Source organism: Bubalus kerabau, chromosome 15, assembly GCF_029407905.1.
Source record: "Bubalus kerabau isolate K-KA32 ecotype Philippines breed swamp buffalo chromosome 15, PCC_UOA_SB_1v2, whole genome shotgun sequence".
In the NCBI taxonomy this organism is placed as follows: Eukaryota; Metazoa; Chordata; class Mammalia; order Artiodactyla; family Bovidae; genus Bubalus; species Bubalus kerabau.
In genome coordinates this window covers 84,393,697-84,415,741 of record NC_073638.1, presented here as the reverse complement: position 1 = coordinate 84,415,741, position 22,045 = coordinate 84,393,697, and the positions used below count along the sequence as shown (strand labels likewise).

The 22,045-nt window shown below is 43.8% G+C and overlaps 2 protein-coding genes across 9 annotated transcripts in view; one reads left to right on the top strand and one right to left on the bottom strand.

The window, feature by feature from the left end:
* LOC129627729 (oocyte-secreted protein 1) overlaps positions 1–19,237 on the bottom strand; it is a 216,392-nt gene extending 197,155 nt beyond the window's left edge. For 6 of the 8 annotated variants that reach the window (XM_055547248.1, XM_055547251.1, XM_055547250.1 and 3 more), the window contains exon 1: positions 19,228–19,237. The gene's annotated coding sequence lies outside the window, so the exon portion shown is untranslated. The remainder of the gene's footprint in view (positions 1–19,227) is intronic. The other 2 variants (XM_055547254.1, XM_055547255.1) reach the window with 1 other exon arrangement.
* On the top strand, positions 19,058–19,987 carry LOC129627728 (olfactory receptor 10V1). The gene has a single exon (XM_055547247.1). It carries the CDS (start codon positions 19,058–19,060, stop codon positions 19,985–19,987), a length of 930 nt encoding a protein of 309 aa, XP_055403222.1.
* The last annotated feature ends 2,058 nt before the right edge of the window (positions 19,988–22,045 follow it).

Here is a 22,045-nt window from a genome sequence, read left to right as displayed (position 1 = left end):
TAATAGGGATTCATGAAACCAACCTCATATAGAAGGCTAGATTCAGTTGATGAAATACTATGCAATTGTTTAAAATTATATTTATAAATACAATGTAATAACATGAAAATAGTTGTGATATAATACTAAACAGAAAATGAGATTTAAAAAATTGCAATCACCACACTGTAGGAAGAATACACACTTTGAGTGATGAGCCTGAAAAGTATTTCTCCTGTTCTGTATGTTCTAATATTCTCTAATAAACATCAGCATTCTGAGCGTGCTACTTAATTGCAAACTTTAACATGACAAAGGGAGTAACAAGCAGTGTTGTCCTCAAACTGTGGAGTACAGTATTTTGCAAAATTACAGAAATTAAGAAAAATATATGTCTAGTCACAACTGATGACTTTATTTTCAACAATAAACGTGTCATTCCCTGAATGCACAGTTAGTCCTTCATTCAGATGACATCATCAATCACCCCTGGAATGGAATTGAAGGAAGTCTGCTTTCCCAGCCAGCCTGCTTTCCCAGCATGCCCACAGCAGACCAGTCCCTGTGCATCAACTCTTACAGACACATCTGAACCAAAGCCATCCTGGCTAGAAGCACCAGGCCCCTCAGAGGGAAATGCTGATTTGGAAGCTTGAAATCGGCTCTTTCTCACTAGGTACATAGTCAACACATTCCTTTCATTCTACGCTATTTACTCTTGAGTTACTTGTGTGTAGGTCTGTCTCCCTGGCTACACAACACACTGCTAGTGTCTTTGAGGCAGCTTCTGTATTTTGTTTGCCTTTACACACATACTCACATGTGATTTGCATATAGTAAATGCAACTCTGTTTTTTTGGCAATTGAATTTTTAAAAAATAATTAAGCCAAAGCAACAAAGCCAAGTATCTTGAGTCACAGCAGGGAAAACTGGAATAAAATAAAATAAAATAAAATACTAGCTAATGTGTATGAAGTGTTGCTGGGTGCTCACTGCTTTCAAAATAATAGAAACTAACATTTACTGGGTGTCAGGGACTATTCCAGGCACTATATGCCAATTAATGAGTTTACTCCTGATAATAAACTTGTGAGGTAGGAACCATTATTGTCTTCATTTTACAGGCGAGAAAACCGAAGCACAGGCTCCAGCCGTGGCCGAGAAACTGCCGGCTGCGCACGCTTGCACCGCTCCTTGTCGGCTTGCCGTCTCGTCCCCGTGTTTGTTTCCTTTGCAGATTTTTTTGGATTTGGGGGAGAATACTGATTTGCTATATTCCATCTATAGGAGACAGTGCATTATCTCCTGTTTGGAAAACGTTTTTTAAAACATTGAAGCTTTTTCGGGAAAGACTCCCGTCCTGCCTGTGCTTGGGGTTCCAAATAACTTGATTCGGGGAGAGAAGAGGAGCCTCACCCACCGTCTTTGCAGTTCACACGATGCTTTACGTGCTTAGGCGCACTGTCTCCCATAGACGGAACGCAGCAAATCATTACTGTGGTTAACACAATGCTTTGGGGTCCTTTATTTGATTCGGTAAAGGAATACACTACTTTTGGATGATTTGAAAATATTGTTCGGGCGCAACATTTAACCCTGGAACTGTGCCTTAAAAGCCAGCAGAGTAATAGAATGTTCTGTTGCCCAGGTGCCTACTGAAAATTTATCTTAAGCTTTATTTGTTTGCTTGCTCGCTTCTGTATTTACTTCTGGCTGTGCCGGGTCTCGGTTGCTCCGCGCGCTCCTGCTTCTCCCTAGTCGGGAGGCCCGGCTGCGCCCCGTGCCCTCTCTGGTCCTGCAGCAGCGGCTCCAGGGCGTTCGGCTTCAGCAGCTGTCGCTCCCGGGCTCTAGACCGCAGCCTCGGTAGCTGCGGCCCACGGCCTTGGTTGCTCCGCAGCAGGTGAGATCTCCTCGGAGCAGGGAGCGAACCCACATCTCCCGCATTGGCAGATTCTTTACCACCGGACCACCAGGGAGAGGTGTAAGGAATTCCAGAAGACACTTAAGGGTGGATGTGTCTGTTACGATGGCATAGGTGATCTGGGCAGCCCAGAGACCCCTTCAGGTTTCCTATGAGATGCGAATCTGTCATGATGATGCGAAGACACTGGCCTGTCCACCATTCTCAAGTCAGCAGTGAATTTTCTAACACATGGAAAGCAGATGCTCACCAGAGTCTAGGTGTCTTAATAAAGAAATCCATGTCTGTTTCTAATTATTCATGAACTATAATAAAGAAGACTACACTCAAAAAACAGGCTCTTAATCTTTCTACTGCTGGGGATTAATTCTAAAGAAGCAAGTCAAAGCAACGGAAAAGATATTCATATAAAGCTATTTCTAGCACTAGTATTTCTGTACCTAAAAGAAAGGCAAATCGTGCCACCCACAGGGAACAAAATCCTCCAATTGTTCAAGAATCATTAAATCACGTGGTGTATGAACTCAATGCCTTAAAACGCCTTCACTAGGAAAAGAATCAAGAAGCGATGAAAGGTGGAAAGTGTAAATAGAGGAAAGTCAGCTTAAAAATAAGCAAAGAAAGACTTCCCTCGTGGTCCAGTGGTTAACAGTCTTCCAGCCAATCCAGGGGACACGGGTTCTATACCTGGTCCAGGAAGATTCCACGTTCCACGGGTAACTAAGCCTGTGCACCCCAACTACTGCGGGGCTCTAGGGCGCATGGGCTGCAGCTGCTGAAGCTCGCACACTTCAGAGCCCGTGCTGCACAGCGAGAGAAGCCACAGCAGTGCGAAGACCCTGGGCCACAGCGAGAGCAGCCCCGCTCACCGCAACCAGGGCTCGCCTGAGAGCGCCCGTGAAGACCCGGTGTGGCCAAGCGCCAGTGAAGACCCGGTGTGGCCAAGCGCCAGTGAAGACCCGGTGTGGCCAAAAAAGTCAATAATTTTTAATAAAATAAAATATTTAAAAAAATAAGCAAAGAAGGCTGAACCCTCTACCCAGCACACACACACACAGTGGGAAACATCTTTGTAGCCGAACCAAAGCCTTGAGAGCCAATTTGTTGTCATTGCTAGTCGCTCAGTCGTGTCTGACTCTTTGCAACCCCATGGACTTGTAGCCCGCCAGGCGGCTCTGTTCCTGGGATTTCGCAGATGAGAATACTGGAGTGGTTTGCTGTCTCCTTCTCCAGGGGATCTTCCTGACTCAGGGATCGAACCCACGCCTCTTATGTCTCCTGTGTTGGCAGGCGGGTTCTTTACCACTAGCACCAGCTGGGAAGCCCTGAAGAGCCCATCAATAGTTATAAACGTGCTGTGAGGAGAAATGAGGAACTTTGCCTGTTTTCTATAAATTTGTGGTACATTTAATTGTCTAACCTTAAAACATAATAAGAAAAAAGGAAGGAAAAGAAAGTGAGTCTTAGTCGCTCAGTCGTGTCTGACCCTTTGCGACCCCTTGGGCTGGAGGGAACCCACCATCAAAGAGGCTTTTTCCCAAACAAAAGCCAAACCTTACCTCAGGCTTGTTGAAAATCTTCAGGAGGCTTAGTTAGCAGTGGGATCTTTACGGGTTTCTTGCCCTGAGAGCTTGGGAAATGTGACTTATCATCTGGGGACCAGAGAGAACTGCCAGAGTCTCCTGAGGGACACTAGACCTGGAGTCAACTGTGTCAGCTCTTCTTTCACAGGAATCGCCACCGAGGTCATCTCACGTCTCTGTACTGAGTACCTGCGCTGCGCTCCTGGCACGGATGTAGCGAGTGGAAACAGTGGCAAACAAAACAGACAAGTCCTAGGCTTGAGGAAGCTTACAACCTAGTGAGAAAGAATGGATGGTAAATTAGAAAGTAAATGGATTGAGGTGATGATAAGTGAAAAATAAAGCAGAGGAATGGGGGTTGGAGGGGGCAACTTTAGCTAAGGGAGTAGAGGATGACCTTTCTTTGAAAATGATTGTTAAACAGAGTCCTGAAACACAGAAGTTAAAACATGCAGACGCAAGATTATTGTTATGTTCTATACCATATGAACCAACAATCCCACTCCTGGGCATAGATCCAGAGAAAACCATAAAAGATACATGCACCCCAACGCTCATCGCAGCAGGATTCCAACAGCTGGGACACGGAAGCAACCTCAATGTCTATCAACAGAGGAATGGATAAAGAAGATGTAGTACATATATACAGTGGAATATTACTCCGCCATGAAAAAGAATGAAATTGGGTCGTTTGTAGAGACATGGATGGACCTAGAGAGTATCATGCAGAGTGAAGTAAGTCAGAAAAACAAATATCACAGATTAATTCATATATGTGGAATCCAGAAGAATAGTATAGATGATCCTATTTGCAAAGCAGAAATAGAGACGTAGATATAGAGAACAAGCTATGGATACCAAAGAGGGGGATGGGGTGAGCTGGGAGACTGGCACCAACACGCACACACTGTCAGCCCTATATATAAAAGAGACAACTAATGAGAACCTTCTGCAGAGCACAGGGACCTCTGCTCAACGGCCTGTTGTGACCAGGATGGGAAGGAGGTCCGAGGGGAAGGGATACATGCGCGTGGATGGGAAGGAAGTCCGAGGGGAAGGGGTGTATGTGCGTGGATGGAAAGGAAGTCGGAGGGGAAGGGATATATGCGCATGGATGGGAAGGAGGTCCGAGGGGAAGGGATATATGCGCGTGGATGGGAAGGGGTGTATGCGCGTGCGGCTGGTTCACCTCTCTGCAGAAACGAACACAACGTGGCAACGCAGCCACACACAAAAATCCATTTTAATAGTTTTAATGTAAAATGAAGATTTAACATTTTCAAGGTGTAAAATCATATCATCGATGCCAATGATTTTATTTTCTCGTCTTAATGCATTATTTAGAACCTCTGCAAAGCCTTGAATAATCATTGTAACAGTAGGTGTCCTTTCTGGCACCTGATATTTTATGAACCTGATTTGCCTCTCCACCGTTTAAAGTGATGCCTTCTGTGAGAGTTTAACAGTCTTTTAACATGAAGAGTCAGTGCACAATGGAGAATTAAGGTCTGCAACAGGGACCACCAAATGTTTTCTGTAAAGTCCTAGAGGATATATATTTTTAGGCTTTAGGGGCCACACAGTCTCTGTCGCAATTGCTCATCTTTGCTGTTGTAACACAAAAGCAGCCACAGGCAATAGAGAAATGAGTAAGTGTGGCTGTGTTCCAGTAAACATGATTTACAAAGCTAAGCAGCCTGCAGATGGGGCCTGTAGGCTGTAGTTTGCTGATGCCTGCGCTATGTACTGTTAAGAATATTTACTTATTTATTACAACCTGGCTGCACTGGACCTTGGCTGAGGCACCTGGGACCTTCATTGCACATCATGCAGGATCTTTTGTCACCGTGCACGGGCTTGTTGCTCCACACCATGTGTGATCTCAGCTCCCAGACCGGGAATCAGAGTGGTGTCTCCTGCCTTGCAAGGCAGAATTTAACCACTGGACTGCCAGGAAGGTCTCTGATTCCTGCGTTAGAGAGGGGGAGCACAGGTTTGAATTTGGGGGCCATTCCTTGATTGTGTGACCTTGGGTGAGTTGCTCAATATCTTGGCCCTCAGTTTCTTTAACTGAAAAATGAGGTTAATAGTATTGCCTCCTTCATCAAGTTAATTGTGAATATTAAGTGATACATGTGAAGTAGCCAGAAAAGTGCCTATGGTGGTTTAGTCGCTAGGTCTTGTCCAATTCTTTGCGACCCCATGGACTGTAGCCCACTAAGCTCCTCTGTCCATGGGATTCTCCAGGCAAGAATACTGGAGTGTGTTGATATGCCCTCCTCCAGGGGGTCTTCTTGACAGGGATCAAACCCAAGTCTCCTGAATTGCAGGTGGATTCTTTACTGACTGAGCCACCAAGGAAGCCCTTACATCACAGAAAGCATTCACTAAAACAAGCGCAAAGGCAGAAATGTTCTCTGTCTTGTCCACCAGTGTACTGCAAGTTTCTGGCACAGCATAAGTACTCAATAAATACTTACAGAATTACTGAAAATTACAATATATTCAAACAGTTTATTTCTATTCCTATTTTATTCAGAGATTTTATAAAGAATCTCTGCTGAAATATATCAAATAATTTTTAAGCATCTTTAAACACAAATCCACTACTTCTAGTCAAGAAAATACTAGAACTTCTAGCCAGAGAAGTTAGGTAAGAAAAAGAAATAGAGGCTATCCAAGTCAGAAAAACAAAATTATCTCTGTGGATGGCATGATTTTATACGACATAGAAAACTCCAAAGACTCCACAAAAATACCCAGAGAATCCATAGGAAAACTCAGCAAAGTTGCAGAATACAATATACAAAAATAAGTTGCATTTCTAACAACAAACTATCTGAAAAGGAAATTAAGAACATAATCCCATTTCTAATAGCAGCAAAAAGAATAAAATGCTTAGGAGTAAACCTAAAGGAGAAGGTAAAAGACACGTGCATGGAAAATCATCAGTTTAAACACTGATGAAAGAAGCTGAAGATGACGCAAAGAAATGAAATGGCAACCCATGTGCATGGATGGGAAGAATTAATACTTTCAAAACGTCCATGATACTCGAAATTATCTACAGAGTCATGCAATTCCTATCAAGATTCCAATGGCATTTTTCACAGAAGTAGAAAAAACTATCCTAGAATTCGAATGGAAAGAACCACAAAAGATTCCAGAGCAAAAGCAATGAGTAATAAGAACAAAACCAGAGAGAGCACACTTCCTGATTTTTAATTATATACAAAGCTATAGTGATTTAAATAGTATTGGTGTTGGCACAAAAACAGACACATTGGCCAACTGAACAGATAGAAAGCCTAGAAATAAACCCACATATATATAGTCAACAATTTTCAACAAAGGCCCCAAGAATACATAGTGGAGAGAGGACAGTTTCTTTAACAAACAATATGAGGAAAATTGTATATCTTATATTTTTCATGGAAAAATGAAACTGGGTCTTTATCTTACACCACACACAAAAATCAGCACAAAATTTGTTAAGAACATAGACATAAGACCTGAAACCATACAATTCCTGGAAGAGAACATGAGGGAGACTGCATGATACCGATCTTGGCGATGACTTTTTCCATGGTGGTACCAAAAGCATGAACAAGAAAAGCAAAAATAAACAACTAGGACTACATCAAGCTAAAAAGTTTCTGCACAGCAAAGGAAACAATCAAGAAACTGAAAAGGCAACCTGAAGAGTGAGGGAAGATGTTTGCAAACCATAAATGCGATAATGGGATAACATCCAAAATATGCAAAGAATGTCTACAACACAAAAGCAAAAACTCCACCAACAACCCGATTTTAAAACGGGCAAAACCCCAAATAAACATTTCTCCAAAGAAGACACACAAATGGCCAAAAAGTATATAGAAACATGTTCAGTGCAACTATTTATCAAGAAAGTGCAAATAAAAACCACAGTGAGATATCACCTGACTCCTTAGAATGGCTATTATCCCAAAGTCAAAAGATAGCAAGTCTTGGCGAGGGTGTAGGGGAAAGGGAGGTCTTATACAGTTGCTGAGAATTTAAAGTGGTGCAGCCATTACGGAAAAGAGCACAGAGGTTCTGCGAACAATTAAAAATAGAACTAACATGTGGCAGCGGAATCAAGCAATCCCACTCCTTGGGAGAAGCCAAAGGTTTGAAATCAGGATCTCAAAGAGATGTCTGCATTCCCGTCTCCATGGCAGCATTATATGGAGTATCTGAGACATGGAATCAAGCCAAATGTCTGTTGAAGGATGAATGGACTAAAAAGTGTATATAGATACATATATGCGTGTGTGTGTGTGTATACACATATATATGTACATATACAGAAAAAATGCAATATTAATCAGCCTAATAAAGAATGATAATCTCCCATTTGAGACAACATAGATGAACCTGGAAGGGATTACGTTAAGTGAGATAAGCTAGACACAGAAAAACAAATGGTTTGTGTTTACACTTACATGTGGAATCTAAAACAGTTGTTGAACTCATGGGAACAAAGAGTAGAAGGCTGGCTACCAAGCGCTAGGGAGCGGCTCTCCGGGGCGGCCAGAGCGCACAAGCTCCATTATAAGATGAGTAAGTTCCAGAGCTCTAACGCACAACATGGTGACTGAAGTTAACAAAACGCACTGTATACTTGAAATTTTCTAAGCAAAGAGATATTAAGTGTTCTTAACACACATACAAAAAACCATATGAAGTGAGGGATATATTAATTAGCTTGACCATGGTAATCATTTCCTAATGTATAAAAAATCACATTGTACACCTTCAGTTCAGTTCAGTTCAGTCGCTCAGTTGTGTCCGACTCTTTTCGATCCCACGAATCGCAGCACCCCAGGCCTCCCTGTCCATCACCAACTCCCTGAGTTCACCCAGACTCAAGTCCATTGAGTCAGTGATGCCATCCAGCCATCTCATCCTCTGTCGTCCCCTTCTCCTCCTGCCCCCAATCCCTCCCAGCATCAGAGTCTTTTCCAATGAGTCAGCTCTTCGAGTGAGGTGGCCAAAGTACTGGAGTTTCAGCTTCAGCATCATTCCCTCCAAAGAAATCCCAGGGCTGATCTCCTTCAGAATGGACTGGTTGGATCTCCTTTGCAATTATAACATCACCAATTATACCTCAACAAAGCTGAAAAGTACATATTCAGAATGAACATCTGTTTAGGAAGTAAACTTGAATAAAATCTGTAGCTCTCAACATTCTCTGCAGTACACAAATTTTACAGTGTTTTCTCCATAAACCCCACAATAATCATTTTAGAGCTAATGAAGAGTTGCTTGCATGCATCTATTCTTAGTCACCCAGTCATGTCAGACTCTCTGTGACCCCATGGACTATATCCCTCCAGGCTCCTCTGTCCATGGGATTCTCCAGGCCAGAATACTGGAATGGGTTGCCATTCCCTTCTCCAGGGGATCTTCCTGATCCAGGGATCAAACCCACATCTCCTGCACTGGCAGGCAGATTCTTTACCACTGAGCCACCAGGGAAGCAACCAAGGCTTAGAAAGTGTAGTTAACTTACCCAAGGACACATGGTCAGAGGCTTAGCCAAGGTTAGGATCCAAGTTTGGGCTTCCCAGGTGGCACTAGCGATAAAGAACCTGCCTGCCGATGCTGAAAGCATGAGACTCAGATTTGTCCCTGGGTCGGGAAGATCCCCTGGAGGAGCGCACGGAAACCCACTGCAGTATTCTAGCCTGGAAAATCCCATGGCCAGAAGAAGCTGGTGGGCTACATTCTATGGGGTCACAAAGAATCAGAACAACCGAAACAGCTTAGCATGCAAGGTGCCTGAATCAGATTTAGTCTTTTAACCATTCTTACATATTGTCTCCAACCCCCAAGTAACAAAACAACCAAAAACAAAGAGCAGCAGTAACACTAATAACAATACATGCATAAAATTATCCCAAGAAAATGTTTGATGCATGTTAGTGCTTTTGAAATTGAAAACTTGAAAATTCCATTAATAATCTTGAAGGCCCTTTGAGATATGGGATCCAAGATGATAATCACTACATGACTTCTTAAAATCCCTTCTACAATAATTCTGTAATTTCATGAATGAAATTAAAAAAAATTTGTTTTAATGATCCTTCATTTCTCTAAGGGACACTGAAAGAAAACCATCTCTTCAGATGTTTTACAAGAAATTAAATGAAATGTTAGTTTCATCAAGGTCAACAAATAATATTGAGAGACTACTGTCAGGATTTGAATGTTTAATGCATAACACCTGAGCAGATGGTGGGTGAAAAGTTCTGGTTTTGATATGTTAAATATAAGACCGTTGGTTGCCCAGTCATGTCCAACTCTTTTTGACCCCACGTACTGTAGCCTGCAGGCTCCTCTGTCCATGGAACTGTCCAGGCAAGATACTGGAGTGGGTTGCCATTCCCTTCTCCAGGGGATCTTCCTAACCCAGGGATCGAACCCAGGTCTCCCACATTGCAGGCGGATTCTTTACCAGCTGAGCCACCAGGAAGCACAATGTAAGATATTAGGATCAAATTAGAGTTGTTAGACATGTCAACTGCAAAAAGATGCACAACGTGAGAGTTGGGAGTAAAGTTTTATTTGGGGGAAAATGAGGACTGCAGCCTGGGAGACAGCATCTCAGAGAGCCAAGAAACTGCTCCACAGAGGTAGTGGGAGAAAGTCAATAAATATGCTCTTGGTGTAGGGGGAGTTCAACCAAGTGCTTATTTTACAAAAGGTTTTCTGCTGGTCCTGAGGAGCTGACGTCACCATGAAAGGATTTAGTGCTTTCCTAGATATGAGGAGAAGCAAGGCCTGGGATCATAAAATCAGTTCCTGAAAACATTCAACTGTCTAGAGACCTGCTCCACCAGTCTCCCGGAGCAGAGGGCCTCACTCTCCACCCTGACCTCCCTTCACGGTGTGTGGAAGGTCAGTAGCCGCAGCAGCACAGGGCTCAGGCTCTGCAGACACAGAAGACAAGCTGGCAAAATCATTCCATAATTGACAGACGGTGGATATACTCATCCCTAGTTCAGGGACAGAGTTGTTGTTGTTCAGTTACTAGGTTGTGTGGACTCTTTGTGACCCCATGAACTGCTACACGCCAGGCTTCCCTGTCCTTCACCATCTCCCAGAGTTTGCTCAAACTCATGTCCATTGAGTCGGTGATGCCAGGTCATCCAACCAGCTCATCCTCTGTCGTCCCCTTCTCCTCCTGCCTTCAATCTTTCCCAGCAGCAAGGTCTTTTCAAATGTGTCAGCTCTTTACATCAGGTGGCCAAAGTATTGGAGCTTCAGCTTCAGCATCAGTCCTTCCAGTGAATCAGTTCAATTCAGTTCAGTTCAGTCGCTCAGTCATGTCCAATTCTTTTCGACCCCATGAATCACAGCACACCAGGCCTCCCTGTCCATCACCAACTCCCAGAGTTCACTCAAACTCATGTCCATCGAGTCAGTGATGCCATCCAGCCATCTCATCCTCTGTCGTCCCCTTCTCCTCCTGCCCCCATTCCCTCCCAATATCAGGGTCTTTCCAATGAGTCAACTCTTCGCATGAGGTGGCCAAAGTACTGGAGTTTCAGCTTTAGCATCAGTCCTTCCAATGAACACCCAGGGCTGATCTCCTTCAGAATGGACTGGTTGGATCTCCTTGCTGTCCAAGGGACTCTCAAGAGTTTTCTTCAACACCACAGTTCAAAAGCATCAATTCTTCAGCGCTCAGCTTTCTTCACAGTCCATCTCTCACATCCATACATGACCACTGGAAAAACCATAGCCTTGACTAGACAGACCTTTGTTGGCAAAGTAATATCTCTGCTTTTCAATATGCTATCTAGGTTGGTCATAACTTTCCTTCCAAGGAGTAAGAATATTCAGGGTTAATTTCCTTTAGGATTGCCTCCTTGCTGTCCGAGGGCTGGAAATGATACATTTCAGCGTTATCAGCCTGTTTGTATTTAAAGTCAAACAACTAAACTGGATTACTTATCCCCAAAAAATGTAAATAGAAAAGAGGAACTGAGACAAAGACCCAGCTTGAGTGGGAGTTAGGAAAAGTGGGAAAACCAGCAATATGGATTAAGAAATGAATCCTAAAGCAAACCAGTCAATCCTAAAGGAAATCAGTCCTGAATATTCATTGGAAGGACTGATGCTGAAGCTGCAACTCCAATACTTTGGCCACCTGATGTGAAGAACTGACTCCTTGGAAAAGACCCTGATGCTGGGAAAGATTGAAGGCAGGAGAAGGGGATGACAGGCGATGAGATGGTTGGATGGCATCACTGACTCAATGGACATGAGTTTGAGTAAAGTCCGGAAGTTGGTAATGGACAGGGAGGCCTGGCGTGTTGCAGTCCATGGGGTGGCAAAGAGTCGGACACGACTGAGCCACTGAACTGAACTGATCTGAGACTAAGAAGAAATATCAAAGACATGAGAAGAAAGTCAGGAGGAATTAATTTCCCAGGAACAAAGAGAGAAGGAAAGGGCTTCCCTGGTGGCTCAGTGGTAAAGAATCCGCCTGCCAGTGCAGGACACCAGCGTTCAGCACCTGATCTGGGAAGATCCCACACACCGCAGAGCAGCTAAGCTCGTGCACAACCGTTGAGCCTGTGTCCTAGAGTCTGGGAGCCACGACTACTGAGACCACATGTCACAGTACCGACCCCAGAACCCTGGAGCCCGTGCTCCGCAACCGGAGAGTAGCTCCTGCTGTTGCAGCCAGAGAAAAGCCCGCACAGCCGCGAAGACCCAGCACAGTCAAGGTAATAAATAAAATCATAAAACAGAGAGAGAATGGCATGTTGCAGAATATGGAAAAGAGCCATGAATAACGCTCCATGTGGACATTTCCTTTTTTGAATATGATTTCAAGGTAAATCAGTGAAAATAATCATTTTTCTTTTCCCCAACTGACCTCATCGTTGAATTCATCAAGTGACTGAAAAAATAATCCTTAGGGAAGATGTACCAATGGAATATTCCTGATGCAATTTTAAATATTAGGAACACTGAATTTAATCTTGTAGCTTTATGCTTCCCAGGCAGACCTTCCCAAGTCATCTCTGGGGACCAAGAGTGTCCCTTCAGTCAGCTTTGTTATTATGAATGTCATTATTTGATGATAATTTTGAGTCTAAACATCACGGGAACTTCAGAGGTTAGTTCCAGGCTACAAAGATAAGTAAAGCCGGGTTTGCCTTATACAGAAAGAAGAGGCAGGGTGAAACGTTCTCTCAGTCCCAGAGTTGAATCAGATCTAGTTTGAGAAGTGCTTTAACATAGCGATATGCTTAAATCCGTAAGTGATCAGCAAACCAGCCTGGGGATCCTTTGAGGACAGAATGCTGGCGTCCTCAGCGTTTAGCAAAGAATCCATGTAAATCTGCAATGACTTGTAGTCCACATGAGTACATTAAAAGGTAAGAATCTTCTTCTAGACTCCAGTTTTAGAAGCTTGAGGAAAAATCTAACTTGTAACCAGGACAAGGCTCATGGTGGACATTGTCCAGGAACAGAAGCTAAGTATGGAAATTTTCCCATAAACAGTCGAAGTTCAGTTTTGACTCAGAACCAGTGTTCTATACTAGACAGTTAAAGGGGAGTTCCAGAACACATGCTGTGACATCCATGCTCTTCAAAATGACGAATGGCAAGAAGGAGGCTCTGTCCAGTACGGTCAAGGGATCGTGGTCCAGATCAGACTGCTGTTTCAGTCGCTCAGTTGTGTCTGAATCTTTTCTGAGCCCATGGACTGTAGCCCACCAGGCTCCCCTGTCCATGGAATTTCCCAGGCAAGAATACTGGAGTGGGTTGCCATTTCCTTCTCCAGGGGATCTTCCCGACCTAGGGATCAAATCTGTGTCTTCTGCATTGGCAGGTGGATTCTTTACCACTAAGCCATCAGGGAAGCCCCTAGATTAGATTGAGTCCAACACTATCCTAACCTTGAAATACAGAGATGTTGGTCCTTTTAAGGATTTCTCTGGTTTAAAAAAATCCATCATCACAAACGCCAAGCTTATAGAAGTCAAAGAACTAGAAAATGTTTGCTTCTGTTATAAGAGGAATAGCTAGAAGGTTCCTTCTCATTAAGAATCCCCCATATGTGTATGCCTATGGCTGTTGAGGTTTGACAGAAAACAACAAAATTATATAAAGCAATTATCCTCCAGTTAAAAAATAAATTTTTTTAAAAGAGAAAAGTATTCCCCATATGCTTTAAAAAAAATAATTCTAATTACATGAACTTTTCAAAAAGCATTATTGGATAGAAAGAGATGTGCCTGAGTTTTCCTCACACATTGGCCTTTTACGACACCCTGGTGGCTCAGACGGCAAAGTGTCTGTCTACAATGCGGGAGACCCGGGTTTGATCCCTGGGTCGGGAAGATCTCCTGGAGAAAGAAATGGCAATCCACTCCAGTACTATTGCCTGGAAAATCCCACGGACAGAGGAGCTTGGTAGGCTACAGTCCATGGAGTCTCAAAGAGTTGGACACGACTGAGCAACTTCACTAGCTGAACTTGACTTGTATTCTTTTTATTACTGTATCTCTCATTTGATTTTGAGCTCTGTGAGTGTAGACATGCTGTCTCATTCTCCACCCTCTTCCCTCTTCTCTGAGAAACTAGAGCTATGCCTGACATAGTGGAGGGTCTTAATAAATGTTTTTTACTATTTACTAAAATAGATAACGAATGAAAACATCCAGCACAGGGACTCTGCTCAGTCCCCTGTGAAGACCTGAATGGGAAGGAAGTCCAGAAAAGAGGATATGTGTATGTGCATGGCCAATTCCCCCTTGCTGTACAGCAGAAACTACCACTAGAAAGCAACTATTTCCAATAAAATTAATTTTTAAAAAATTTATGAATATGAATATTGATTTAGTGAGTAGTTGGTGAGAGAGGGTGAAAAGAAAAAGCAAAGAGAAAAGAGGGAGATTATAAATTAGGGTTCTGAGCACTGACTTTGTAAGGATCTGAGAAAGGTTTGTGGCACTCACTTTACGGAGAAAAAGTTTGTTGATGAAGGACAATGCGAACAAAGGGACTTGACTCTCCGGGACACCTACCAGTCGGCCTTACACACAGCACGCTTCTCCATGAGGTGTGCTTTATTTTCGTGACAGAAGCCGAGATTTGCTTCAGCCTGAACTAGGAATTGTTCCTTTCCCATTTGCTAGCTGGGCAAGTTGGTTAAAGCCTTTAAGCCTGAATGTCTTCATCTGAAAAAAATACAGACAATAAAGGACTGAAGGGCCACTTAAGTGAGAGGATGTACAATGATTAGCGTGGTATACAGGACCCAGTAAATATTATCTAGCATTATGCAATAGGAGAACAATACCTTTTGTTGAATGCTGTTGGTCTGAACAGTTCATTTGATTTACTCAAGAGTGTGCTTGTGAAAGTATTACGTTGAAAACTATTCTGTGAGATTGCCTATATGCCGCCGTTATCAACTTTCAGAAGCAAATTCCATATGACTCAAGGTATTAACAGTAAAGGGACATAATTTTGACTCATCTTTCCAGATGCTGCTGCCAGAAAATACTCTTGGAGTCTCTTTCAGAAAGTAAATAGTGTCTTCAGACATATAATTTTCTCAGATTTGCAGACATATTTAAAATTTGCAGTCTGTGGGGTTGCAAAGAGTCAGACATGACTTCGTAACTGAACAACATAAAATGTATATTTCATTTTATGAATTAATTTTATGAATGTCATTTATGAATTCATAAATTCATACATAAAACTCATTTATAATGACATATAAACAGCGTTATTCAAGAATGTTTTATAAGGACAAATATATTTTTGTTTGGGTACGTCTGATGTGGGAATCCTCCAGCTGGTACGAGTCTCTCCACGAGGCACAGAAACCTCTGCCCCAAGCAGACTTTCAGCTTCTGAGTGACAGAACATTATTCCCCCTTCCCTGTTTACCCCACAGTCAGAACTCCCAAATTAAGATTTTACTTTTATCTTTAGGTGAGTCCAAATTTGTGCTAACAGGTAAAACATTAAGGTCAATTAGGCCATGCAGATATACCATGGTCTAGGTTATAATTATGCCTCTCTAGTTCAGAAATACTAGAATCCAACATTTTTGGTCTCAGATCTTAGGTGCTCTTTTTCCAATAGACCATCTAGAGTTCTACCTATGGCTGAACTATAATCAAATAACAAAGCCACTTGAAAATGCTGGAAGTGTTAGTCTCTCAGTGGTAGCTGACTCTTCACAACCCCATGGGCTGCAGCCCTCCAGGCTCCTCTGTCCATTGAAATCTCCAGGCAAGAATAGTGAAGTGGGTTGCCATTGCCTATTCCAGGGGATCTTCCCGACCCAGGGACCAAACCCAAGCCTTCTGCATTGCAGGCTGATGCTTGACCGCCCAAGCCACCACTTCAGAAACATGAAACACAGGGGAAGGCAGTGTAGTACAGACAAAGATTAAGCACAAAAGCTCTATGAACAGACTGTCAAATGCTAGCTTTCCTACTGCTAACTTACGTGACTTCAAAGCACTTTTTAACCTTTTAATCCTATATGTCTTCATCTGTAGATTGGGGAGATAATAGTGCTGCTGCTAAGCTGCTGAGTCACTTCAGTCGTGTCCGACTCTGTGCGACCCCATAGACGGCAGCCCAGCAGGCTCCCCCGTCCCTGGGATTCTCCAGACAAGAACGCTGGAGTGGGTTGCCATTTCCTTCTCCAATGCACAAGAGTGAAAAGTGAAAGTGAAGTCGCTCAGTCGTGTCCGACTCTTAGCGACCCCATGGACTGCAGCCCACCAGGCTCCTCCATCCATGGGATTTCCCAGGCAAGAGTACTGGAGTGGGGTGCCATCGCCTTCTCCAGATAATAGTACACGCTTACTAAAGTGGTTTAATGCAGGTCCCCAACCTCTGGACCTAATGTCTGATGATGTGAAGTGGAGCTGATGTAATAATAATAGAAATAAAGCGCACAATAAATGTAATGTGCTTGAATTATCCTGAAACCATCTCCCCCAAGGCCGGTCGCTGGAAAAACTGTCTTCCAAGAAACAGGTCCCTGGTGCCAGAAAGGTTGGGGGCCACTGGGATGGATGAAGTAAGCCAACCCAAGCACGTGCTCAACACTCTCACTTTGTCTAGGACTTACCTTGGAATAAATGATCATTTGTCAAAAGACAGAGCCCTTGTCCTCCAGGAACCTCGAATACGATTTGGAACAGAACATACAGTACAGTAAAGACTGTATATTAACCCTAAAATCATAACACTATGAATGACAAAGAATTTTGGAGAAAGGAGAGAGATTTAAACTGGAGTGTTCCAGAAAGGCTTCGCAAAAGAAGAACATAACCTAGAATTTTAAAAGTGGGCAGGATCTGCATTAGGCAAAAGGGAGAAGTTTTCTTGCTAGAAAGAGAACAGAATCACATGAAGCGTAAAGGTGAAAGATAGATAAGAGGCCGATGAGTACCACATGGTGCAGAGCAGGGATGACCGAGGGCCGTCCTCAGTGGGGTTAGCCGGGAAAGTCAGACCCAGGAGAGACTGAATAACCGGCAGAGGGGTGTGAAAGCTGTCATTTAACAAACAGGAAGGCATTAAAAAACCTTAAGCAGATGAATTATATGATCATGGAGAGCAAGATGAACTATAGAGAGAAAAGAAGAGAAATGGAAGATTAGAAGGAAGGCCAATAGAAGATAACAGCGGATAGAAATGATGGGGCAGCGGGAAGGGACCAAAGCAAAGGATAGCGCATGCGCTCGGGGGACGCCGGACCAGAAGTTGTGGCCCGCAGCATGCGCAGTCTTCCCAGACCAGAGATCAAACCCACGTTCTCTGCATCGGCAGGTGTATTCTTAACCACTGGACGACCAGGGAAGTCCTTAATTTCTATTTTAAAGTTGATTAACAGTGTTGTGTTAGTTTCAGGTACAGAAAAAGCGACTCAGTTATACATATATATCTATTCCTTTTCAAATTCTTTTCCCGTGTAGGTTGTTACAGAACAGTGAGCGGGGTTCCCTGTGCTATAGAGAGTAGGTCCTTGCTGGTTATCGATTTTAAATATAGCAGGGTGTACATGTCAATCCTGGGCTTCCCTGGTAGCTCAGCTGGTAAAGAATCCGCCTGCAATGCAGGAGACCCCAGTTCAATTCCTGAGTCCAGAGATGCCCTGGAGAAGGGATAGGCTACCCACTCCGGTATTCTTGGGCTTCCCTGGTGGCTCAGACTGTAAAGAAATCACCTGCAATGAGGGAGACCTGGTTCTATCCCAGGGTCAGGAAGATCCCCTGGAGGAGGGTATGGCAGCCCACTCCAGTGTCCTTGCCTGGAGAATCCCATGGACAGAGGAGCCTGGCGGGCTGCAGTCCATGGGGTCACAAAGAGTCAGACACGACTGAGCGACTGAGCACAGCACATGTCAGTCTACCCCTCCACCCCGGGGTGTGTTCTCTGTGAGTCTGTTTCTGTTTTGTAAATAAGTTCATTTGCATCATTTTTTTAGATTCTGCACATAAGTTATATCATATAATATTAGTCTTTAGAGATGAGAAATTCTGAAGGACAGTATCAGTGTTTAGGGACAAATAAATACTGATATTATTGGATAAAGGAGAGGAAGCAAAACAAATCAATAAAGTCTCCAGGTTTTAAACTAAATTACAGAGTTTTTTGTTTTTTTTTTAATTTTTTCTGGCGTACAGTTGCCGTACAATGTTGTCTTAGCTTCGACCGTCCAGAAGAGTACAGCAGCTATTCATGTACATATATCCCGTCTTTTCTGGGTTTCCTTTCCATTCAGGCCCAACGGAGCATTAAGCAGAGCTCCCTGTGCTATCCTGGGTTCTTATTAGGTACCTGTTTTAGGCACAGTATCAGTCGTGTATACATGTAACCTATGGAGCTTCTGATACAGCATCACAATGCCCGGTTTTCTTTAAACTTTGACGCGCATCTACTTATAGGTTCCTAAAACTTTTTATTTCAAGTTTCCCATGATGAACTGATATCCAACTTTATCTGTTTTGTAAATTTGAACTTTAAATTGACTTTATCCATTGGTTTGTTCAGAAATACTTCTTGAGAAATATTCTCCGCCAGGTACTGTGCTGGAGACGGGAGTTAAAGGTCGTCAGCACCGAGGAGTTCTCAGTCTTCAGCGCAGGAAGGAAACGGGAGAAAGCTGAGACAGGGCAAAACTATAAATTGTAATGTCACGTGCTCGGCTGTAAAAGGAAAACTGCCGAAGTACCTCTGTGCACGGAGGAGTTGGGAAAGCATCTAAAAGAGACATCTAGAATGGGAGGAAGACATGGTCAGGGACTTTGGCGGGGACCTACTGACCAGCACAGGGAGCTCCGCGCAGTGATAGGTGGATGCCTGGCGGGGAGCGGCGTTTGGGGGAGAACGGATACACGTATGTGTGCATTGAGTCCCTTCACTGTTCACCTGAAACTATCGGAATACTGTGAATCAGCTACAGATACAAACAGAAAACATAAAGCTTAAAAGAGATACCTAGAGACTCGTGTCATCTTCCCTTTTCGTAGGTCCAATGCGGTACCCATGGAGGAAATAAATAAAACCGCAAAGGTGCAATTCTACTTTCGTCCATTCTCAGCCGACCCTAACGTCCAGGCACTGATTTTTGTGGCCTTCCTGGCGATGTACCTGATCAGCCTGGGTGGAAATGCCCTCATTGCCCTTATTGTTCAGATCAATCACTCCCTCCACACCCCCATGTACTTTTTCCTGGCTAACCTGGCAGCTCTGGAAATCCTCTATGCATCTTGCATCGCCCCCCTGGCCTTGGCAAACCTTCTTTCAATGGGCAGAACCCACATTTCTATCGCTGGATGTGGTACCCAGATGTTTTTCTTCGTCTTCCTGGGAGGGGCTGATTGTGTCCTGCTCGCGGTCATGGCTTACGACCGGTTGATGGCGATCCGTTACCCTTTAGGGTACACCCTCCTCATGAGCTGGCCCTTGTGTGTGGAGCTGATGGTGGAGTCCCTGATACTAGGGTTCTTGCTGTCGCTACCGCTGACAGTTTTAATCTTCCGCCTCCCGTTCTGCAACAATAGTGAAATCTACCACTTCTTCTGCGACATGCCTGCTGTCATGCGCCTGGCTTGCGCGGACACGCACGTTCACCAGACCGCTCTGTACGCCATCAGCTTCACCGTCCTAAGCATTCCCCTCTCGATGATCTTCATCTCCTACGTCTTCATCGTGGCGACTGTCTTACGGATCCGGTCTGCGGAAGGGCGCCGCCGGGCCTGCTCCACGTGCTCCTCTCACCTCTCGGTGGTCCTCCTGCAGTATGGCTGCACCAGCTTCATATATTTGTCCCCCAGGTCCAGCTACTCTCCTGAGACGGGCCGGGTGGTGTCCGTGGTCTACACCTTCATCACTCCCATCTTAAACCCCTTGATCTATAGTATGAGGAACAAAGAATTGAAAAATGCCCTCAGGAGGGCACTACGCAGGCTCTAGGTCGGGTGGTTCTGTGACTTATTTAAATCAGGACACTTCTGAGAATGAAATGGGACGCTGTTAATAATTATGCCCGGATGGTTTGCAGGAGCCAAGAGTGTATTCAACAGAGACATGGTGTTCTTGGAGCACCGGAGGCTGTGGATGCTACCAACCGAAATGAAGCTTTATCACACAGGGCAGCACAGTGTCCTGGGCATGGATGGAGGAGTAGCAACATTTATTTATTGGACATCTGATGGGTATGAGGTACTTTATGTGGGTTCTCTCACTTAGCCCATCATAAGTATCATTGTCTTCTTTACTTTAGAAGAGAAAACTAAAGTGGCTACCAGAATATATACCAGGATGAGAACACAAGTATTCAGAAATCTAAAGACTAAGATGTATTCACACAGTGATGCTCTCCTTGTTCTAGTCTTGCTCTGCCAGTAGGAATATGTGTTACCTTGTACAAGTCTCTCTAAGCCTCTAGACTGCAGTTTTCTTATTTCTGAGAAAACAAAGCTGAACTAGAAGATTCCACCTGTTCCTTCAAAGGTCATCAGTTCAGTTCAGTTGCTCATTGTGTCTGACTCTTTGCAACCTCATTAACCACAGCACGCCAGGCCTCCCTGTCCATCACCAACTCCCGGAGTTTACCCAAACTCATGTCCATTGAGTCGGGGATGCCATCCAGCCATCTCATCCTCTGTCGTCCCCTTCTCCTCCTGCCCCCAATCCTTCCCAACATTAGGGTCTTTTCCAATGAGTCAACTCTTCACACGAGGTGGCCAAAGTATTGGAGTTTCAGTTTCAACATCAGTCCTTCCAATAAACATCCAAGACTGATCTCCTTTAGAATGGACTGATTGGATCTCCTTGCAGTCCAAGGGACTCTCAAGAGTCTTCTCCAACACCACACTTCAAAAGCATCAATTCTTTGGGGCTCAGCTTTCTTCACCATCCAACTCTCACATCCATACATGACTACTGGAAAAACCATAGCCTTGACTAGATGGACCTTTGTTGGCAAAGTAATGTCTCTGCTTTTCAATATGCTATCTAGGTTGGTCATAACTTTCCTTGCAAGGAGTAAGCGTCTTTTAAATTCATGGCTGCAATCACCATCTGCAGTGATTTTGGAGCCCCCCAAAATAAAATCTGACACTGTTTCCTCTGTTTCCCCACCTATTTCCCATGAAGTGATGGGACCGGATGACATGATCTTAGTTTTCTGAATGTTGAGCTTTAAGCCAACTTTTTCAGTCTCCTCCTTCATTTTCATCAAGAGGCTTTTTAGTTCCTCTTCACTTTCTGCCATAAGGGTGGTGTCATCTGCGTATCTGAGGTTTTGCTATTTCTCTCGACAATCTTGATTCCAGCCTGTGCTTCCTCCAGCCAAGCGTTTCTCATGATGGACTCTGCATATAAGTTAAATAAGCAGGGTGACAATATACAGCCTTGACGTACTCCTTTTCCGATTTGGAACCAGTCTGTTGTTCCATGTCCAGTTCTAACTGTTGCTTCCTGATCTGTATACAGGTTTCTCAAGAGGCAGGTCTGATGGTCTGGTATTCCCATCTCTCTCAGAATTTTCCACAGTTTATTGTGATCCACATGGTTAAAGGCTTTGGCATAGTCAATAAAGCAGAAATAGATGTTTTTCTGGAACTCTCTTGCTTTTCCTATGATCCAGTGAATGTTGGCAATTAGATCTCTGGTTCCTCTGCCTTTTCTAAAACCAGTTTGAACATCTGGAAGTCCACGGTTCACGTATTGCTGAAGCCTGGCTTGGAGAATTTTGAGCATTACTTTACTAGCGTGTGAGATGAGTGCAATTGTGCAGTAGTTTGAGTATTCTTTGGCATTGCCTTTCTTTGCGATTGGAATGAAAACTGCCCTTTTCCAGTCCTGTGGCCACTGCTGAGTTTTCCAAATTTGCTGGCATGTTGAGTGCAGCACTTTCACAGCATCATCTTTCAGGATTTGAAATAGCTCAACTGGAATTCCATCACCTCCACTAGCTTTGTTCATAGTATGCTTTCTAAGGCCCACTTGACTTCACATTCCAGGATG